This window comes from Talpa occidentalis, unplaced genomic scaffold (genome assembly GCF_014898055.3).
Source record: "Talpa occidentalis isolate TD23 unplaced genomic scaffold, MPIMG_talOcc4v2.1 talOcc4.3, whole genome shotgun sequence".
NCBI lineage: Eukaryota > Metazoa > Chordata > Mammalia > Eulipotyphla > Talpidae > Talpa > Talpa occidentalis.
In genome coordinates this window covers 37,016,044-37,022,994 of record NW_023603184.1, presented here as the reverse complement: position 1 = coordinate 37,022,994, position 6,951 = coordinate 37,016,044, and the positions used below count along the sequence as shown (strand labels likewise).

The following is a 6,951-nucleotide window of genomic DNA, read 5'->3' as shown; positions in this document are numbered from 1 at the left end:
TAGTTGTCATTTTTTTTTTGAAATGGAGCAACACTTACGTAGTCATATTTGGAGGGGGTCCATCACTGAAAAATATTTAGAGATTAAGAATAAAAAACTGATAGGTTCAAATTTAATAACCATCATGTTTTTTTCTATATGGATCCCAACAGCAGTGATAAAAATTAAGCCACAGATGAAAGGTTGACTGTGTTAGACTGATGTTTACTCTTTGCAACATGATCTATTCTAGAATTTTCAATATGATACATGCACACAGATCTATAAACAAATGAAAAACTTTTGAGGAAATGCAATTTTATTCCTTTACTCAGATTTCACTGCAATTTTCATTGATCGTTTTCAGATTTCAAGTACTATATTAATTGAGCATCTTAGTTAGTGTGCAGTGTGGGGAGAAGGGTGTGTGGAGGGTAGGATACCTCTGCCCACGCCTCCCACTCATCCCTAGAACATAAAAGCTTCCAAAGGCTAGAATACAGCAGTGGGAGGTGGAGGGAGTCTAAGTTGTTTCCTGGGAGCTGGCAGCCTTGCAGACAGTTTGTGACTGCCCAGTTACAAGTGCCCGGCTTACACAAAACTATCCAAACTTATTTCTGAACAGGCCAGTTTTAGAGCCAATCTTGGCTAAAGCACAACTATCAAACTTGGGGAAAACTTGCATCCCCAGCTCCTGGCAGTCTTTGCTAAGAGAGGGCTGTAGTGACAGCACCTGTTTTTCTGTAACCTTCCTCTTGGTCCCAGGGCTGGGGCTTCTTTAGTCCCAGGACTCAGCCAGCAAATCCAGAGGCTTAAAGAGTCTCACATCCCCTTGAGTGCTGGAGGCTGATGCCTAGTTGCCATAGAAATCTTGTGGGAAAAGGGTCTCCAACCTTTGCTAAGCTGGGTCATTTCTTTTCAATGACTCCTAATGCAACCACAAGCCATTTGGAGATTGTCTTTCCCAAATCAGGGAAGTCTATCTTTGCACTATTCATGGTCTTCTGGAAGAATCTGACTGAGGAAAGTGATAGAGGGGCAGAGTATAGTTAAATTTTTTTCCTCACATCCTCAGAAGGGCCTGCTCTGTACTGCTCTTTCTGGATCTAAGTCTTCCGCAAACACTTCTCTTTCATTGCTTTTCTTTCCAGACAGTTTTATCACATTTCTTTTCTCTCTCAGGAAGGAGATTACTTCTTTGAGGAGAAACTTTTTCCTAAACGTGGGCCTATAATTAAACACAGTGTGAAACACAGGTCAGTCGATAAGCAGGGCTCACAATCTTAGAACCTTGCTGAGGGGGCGTTCATGGATGATGCGTGGAGGCAGTCAGGGAGGAGGCAGGAGTAGAAAGTGAGGAGGTCCCACAAACCTCTGATTTTATTTGCTTTGGGGATGAACACTGTGGCACATTAGTATTAATCAGCATCACAGCCAGCAGACAGAAGCAGCATAACTGCTCATGAAACGTGGACTCTGCAGTCAACTGCTGAGATTTGAACTCTGGTTCATTTACTTTTTTACTTCATGACGTTGGACCAGTATGGAAACGGGAATGATAATTATATTCCCCTCAATGCTCAGTAAATACTCAATAAGTAGTAGCTGTAATTATTGTTATTTCATGCTTATTATATGCCAGGCACTACCTTCAGTAATTTGCATGCATTCTCATTTAATATTTACAACGATCAAAAGAAATATTTTAAGATTTTGGAGATGAGAGTGCTTGAGGACCAGACAGATGCATGAGCTTTGGAGTCAAATGGACAGTCTCTTCTGCTCACTCTAAACAAGCCCACTGACAGGTTTTCTTACCTCTTGGATTCTGTCTCCCCACCTAAGGAAAGAAGGTGTTGCCACTCACAGGTTTTGGAAGCAGGGGGACTTGAGAAAGGATAGGATATCCTAGGGTGTGTCTGGTTACTATTTACATTTTAATAAATACCTACCATGTGCTAAACAGTTTATAATCTTTCCCATGTCCCATGTTAGAGACCCTTACCTCACTGTGCTGCCATTCAATCTGCCTTTTTTGCCTGTTCATACATCTGCCTGTTCTGTGAGATATTGTTTCCCACTCCCCACCCCTGACAAGAGCACAAATTTTGATGACTCCTTGTCACTCCTGCAACAGCAGAACAGGGGAGGAGGCGGCTGCTTAGACACCACCACATTCTTGGGTCTTGGATGCGGGAAGGCTGTGGAAGGCAACTTGGACATTCCCCACAATCTGTGGGGAAACTTTGGATAAACTGGGAGTGGTGGAAGCAGAGACCTGGCTGGACTTTTTGAGAATGACTCTTAGCAGATGACCTCACTCTGGCCTCAGATTCTGCATTTGCACTAAAGGGAAATGAGGGTGGGGGAGAAGAAAAACTTGCCTTTAGGTTATGAGGGTGCAGGGTCTAATAGCCATGAAGGGCCAGAACGGCTCTTTCTTATTTGAAGCAGTTAAGCTAATAACCTTTGTTTTCAGACCAGCCTGGATTTAAATCTGGGCCTACCACCTAGATTCATGACCTTGTGAAAGTTACTTAGCTTCTGAGTCCCAATTTCCTTATTAGAAAATGGAAAATGACCTACAGTGTCAGATTAGTAATGTGTAGAGAGAGCACTATTTTTTAAAAAGATTTTTATTTATGCATACAAGAACTGGGGTACAGACCAGAGGTTTGGGGAGGTGAGAGGATTCACCAGAGACAAAGTGGGGAGCAGAACAGGCAGATTGACTGAAATACACTGCTGAGGGGAGCAGCGGGTGAGTCAGGAGAGGTCTGTTGTGCCATGTGGGTATCTCCCTGGTTGGGGATGGAACTCCTGTAGTGGCTGTGGATAGCTTCATTGTGCTAAGTCTTAACCCCTTGTGATCTGAATACAACTCAGGGAGGCCCAAGAGAGCACTTTTAAAGACATGTGTGTTTTTTTTTTTTTTGACTTTTGCCAGTTAAATAAACTTAGAACACTAAGAAGTGTCAGAAAGCAAAAGTGGGGAAATGTGGTGAGAAAAGGCAGATTGAATGGCAGCACAGTGTGGTAAAGGTCTCTAAGACCATGGAGGAAGGGGATGCAAATTGTCTGCTGCCTGAGAAGGTAGATGCCCAAACTTCCTTCAGGTGGGGTGTGTCATTTTGCTCTGCTATGGACAGAAGCTTTGTACAAAATGACATGATGCCATGTAGAATGACATTCAGTGGAAATACTGCTCATGGTGGACCGCAAGCTGCCATTTTGCTGGATGAACAAAGCTGTATTCAGAGGAAAAGCCTGTCTCTTATACACATCTCAAATAGGAAGACCATCAGATAATGCAAGTCTTGCTGACTGTTTCTGAAGTTTCATGAGCTGATAGCACATGACCTTGAGAATCAGTGTTGAGCTAAAATCAAGCTCACTCACCTGATGTCTGACTTATGTCAAATGAGTCAATCTGAGCTTTTACTCCTTACTGCTAAGAGTTTAGGTGACATCCTTACTCAGTGAATGATAGTAACTATTCTGATTATCAATAATCATCAGAAACTGATTTGGTGAATTGTACATATTCATATTGGAACAAATGAACCCATTCCTTGAGGGTATTCTTGTCTTCTGTGTGCTTTTCTTGCTATGTTCCATTTCCTAGTACCTACACAGCACAGGGTCAGCTTAGTACTCATAAGTACTTAGTACTTGTAAAACATATCAAATCATTCATTCATTCATTCAATAGATTTGAAATTGAACAAAGGAAGTATGATTGTAACAGACAAACTGAATCTGTGGTATTAGAAGTTCAGACAGGGACTGTCATTGAGAATATCAAAGATGGGAGGCATCACAGGAGGCCCCTGAGGGCCTGACAATATTCTGTTTCTTGATCTACGTGTGCTTATTACATGGGTATGTTCACTGAGGAAATTCATCAAGTCTTACACTTATGTAGACTTCTCTATATATTTAAAATAGACATTTTAAGAATTATCAAATGTGCTAAATTTGGTGAGTAGAAAGCAATCTTTTACCATTTAGAATGATAAGGGGAGATGGGCTACACATGTGGGATGGTCAAGGTCTTTCCCCCTCTGGATGCCATGTAAGGATCCTGCAGCATCAGGAACTGAGGATTATTAGTTATGATAGGAGACATCTTCCTAAAGCAAATCTGATTACTGTGTTTCTCCTTATGCACGTACTCATCAAAATGTCCACATGTGCTTTTCCAGAGCATTCTGATCATGATTCTAATGGAAATTTGCAAAATGAATCAAAATATTGAAAGACTAGAGAAAGTAGAATGTTAAGAGATTATTGTATCTAGGAAAAGGATGGGGATTTTGGCTAGATTAGCTGCACTGGGATCTGAAAGGAAGGATTGTTTAGATAGTTCATTTGGGTAGTAAGTTACAGAGTGAAAAGAGGTACTAGATTTTGATCTCTCTGGAGATCTTATGAATAACAAGAAATTCAGGAAGACTAGCAGGTACTAGAGGGTGAATTTTGGGGAGAAAAGAGAAATGGCAGTTTGTGATTCTGCAGGACAGTTGATTTACAATGCGTATCAATGCAAAGATACTTAGAAAAATGGAGATGCAGTACTTCTGGGAAGACTGTGTAGCCTGAAAGTGCTATATGACGTGAAAAGAAAAGACAAGATTATGTATTGCACACTGCACTCCTGTTTGCCATTATGGACCTGTGGTCTCAGGAAACTCATGCTTCTCTTCCTGACTCTTCAGGTGGTGCCCAGCAAGACCTGCCAGTCTCACCGCTCTACCCCCGAGTTTGGAGAACTTCAGAGCACTTGGTGCTGTCATAACAAATTTTATGGTAAGAGGATTGAAAAAGATTTAAGAGGAAAGTGATTTCTCATTGAGTCCATAGCCACAAGACTGTCTCAGGGGCAGGGTCAGAAGAAAGTGAGCAAGCTTTAGATAGCCAGTGAGGAGCTGGGGAAGGAGTTAACAGAAGTGAATAGGTCTACATGCTCCTCTTGTTTACCAGACTTAGCTTTGAAGAAATCTTGAACACTTACTGTAAGTCAACTGGTGTTTACAGGTGAGGAATTTGTCACTATTGAATAATTAGGGAGAAACTTTTGTGTTCCAAAGGCATTTCTGGAAAATACAGATGATGTTGAAAGAGGAAAAACCAACCATCTCCCTCAGAGGATAGTTTTGAAAATACATCATTTGTTTGAATGTGTCCCTTCTGGTGTATTTGCTAAGTTATCCCAGACTGAAAACTCTCCCTGTAAGGATAAATAGAAATAGCCTCAATTACTTATTTGTAATATCCTACATTCAACGGAAAATTATTCCTTCATTATTTATTCTGAGAAGACACTAGAGATAGGCTTTGGGTATTGTTGAAGTGAAAAAAAGAAGTTGTTTTAGGCCAAAGAGAAGAAGGATACTGAGCAATAAGCAGAGGTCATCTCACAAAATTTATTCAATACTACTTTAAAGAAGATTAAATTAGCCAGGAGATGGAAGGGACTGAAACTCATTAGGGGAATGAAATTTCTTTCATGAACTAAGAAAAGGTTTGGGGGTATCTCTTCCTTCCCAGCCATACATCGTAGGGGACTTTTTAAGTGACAGTCAAATGAACGAATGATTCTTACTCATAGGGTGGACAGCTCCCTCCTGGAATCACCATGTACTCCTGCAACACCAGCACGTCTGGTCACTCTACCTTCCTCCTCACCGGCTTTCCAGGACTGGAAGCTTCGCATCATTGGGTTTCCATCCCCATTAACCTTATCTGTGTGATTTCCATCCTGGGAAACAGTATCATCCTCTTCCTGATCCGCACAGATTCAGCCTTACATGAACCCATGTACATCTTTCTGTCCATGTTGGCGGCCTCTGATCTAGGCCTTTGTGCCTCTACCTTCCCCACCATGGTACGACTCTTCTGGCTGGGTGCTCGTGAGCTGCCCTTTGATTTCTGTGCAGCCCAGATGTTCTTCATCCATGCCTTCACCTACGTGGAATCTGGAGTGCTGCTAGCTATGGCTTTTGATCGTTATATTGCTATCCGGGAGCCTCTACACTATGCCACGATTCTTACCCAATCAGCCATGGCCAAAGCAGGGGTTGCCATCCTGGTGAGGGCTGTCCTGCTCAACCTCCCAGGACCCATCCTCTTGCGGCGTCTGTTCTTTCCCCAGATCAGCGTGCTTTCTCATTGCTATTGCCTGCACTGTGACCTTGTGGGACTGGCCTGCTCAGACACCAAGGTCAACAGTCTGTTTGGCTTGATCTCTATCCTTCTTTCTTTGGGATTGGACTCTTCTCTCATCATGCTCTCGTATGCTCTGATCCTGCGCACTGTGCTGAGCATTGCATCACCTGGTGAACGGCTCAAGGCACTCAACACTTGTGTCTCACACCTCTGCATTGTTCTCATCTTTTATATGCCCAAACTGGGGCTATCTGTGTTGCACCGAGTAGAGAAACACAGCTACCCTGCACTGGCCGTGCTCATGGCCAACCTGCACTTCTTGGTCCCACCCTTCATGAATCCCATTGTCTACTGCATCAAGTCTAAGCAGATTCGTCAGGGGCTCCTAAAGCGCTTCCTGCAGAAAAGGGTTGATGTCTCCTAGAACAGCAGAAGCATCTCTTGGCACATGAGCCTGTGGATCAATCTGGATCTTGGGGTGAGGAGGATTAGGGGTGGAGAATTGATTTTTGAAGGTTTCTGAGTGATTTAGCTTATTATTAAGTCCTTTGTGCAGTACTGTCAGCTTCTACAATTTCAGTGTTTGTGCACAGTCCTTGAAAAGCATATTAAAGTATCACCTTGATAATCCTCTTGTCCTTTCTGATTAGATTTGAACTATTTCAGAGTCATACACACTGTGACGTCTACTTATCTAGGGGCTTTAATAACACTAACCGAGAGCATGTGTGTGCATGTCTGTTTGCCCAGGCATCTCTTACTTCATACTGGATTCCCCCTATGTCATTTCTAAGCCTCAGGAAA

General features: G+C 42.5%; 1 protein-coding gene across 1 annotated transcript; it reads left to right on the top strand.

Moving 5' to 3' along the window:
* Window positions 1-5,617: 5,617 nt before the first annotated feature.
* On the top strand, window positions 5,618-6,571 carry LOC119255030 (olfactory receptor 51G2-like). Its single transcript, XM_037522050.1, has one exon. It carries the CDS (start codon window positions 5,618-5,620, stop codon window positions 6,569-6,571), a length of 954 nt encoding a protein of 317 aa, XP_037377947.1.
* Window positions 6,572-6,951: the final 380 nt, after the last annotated feature.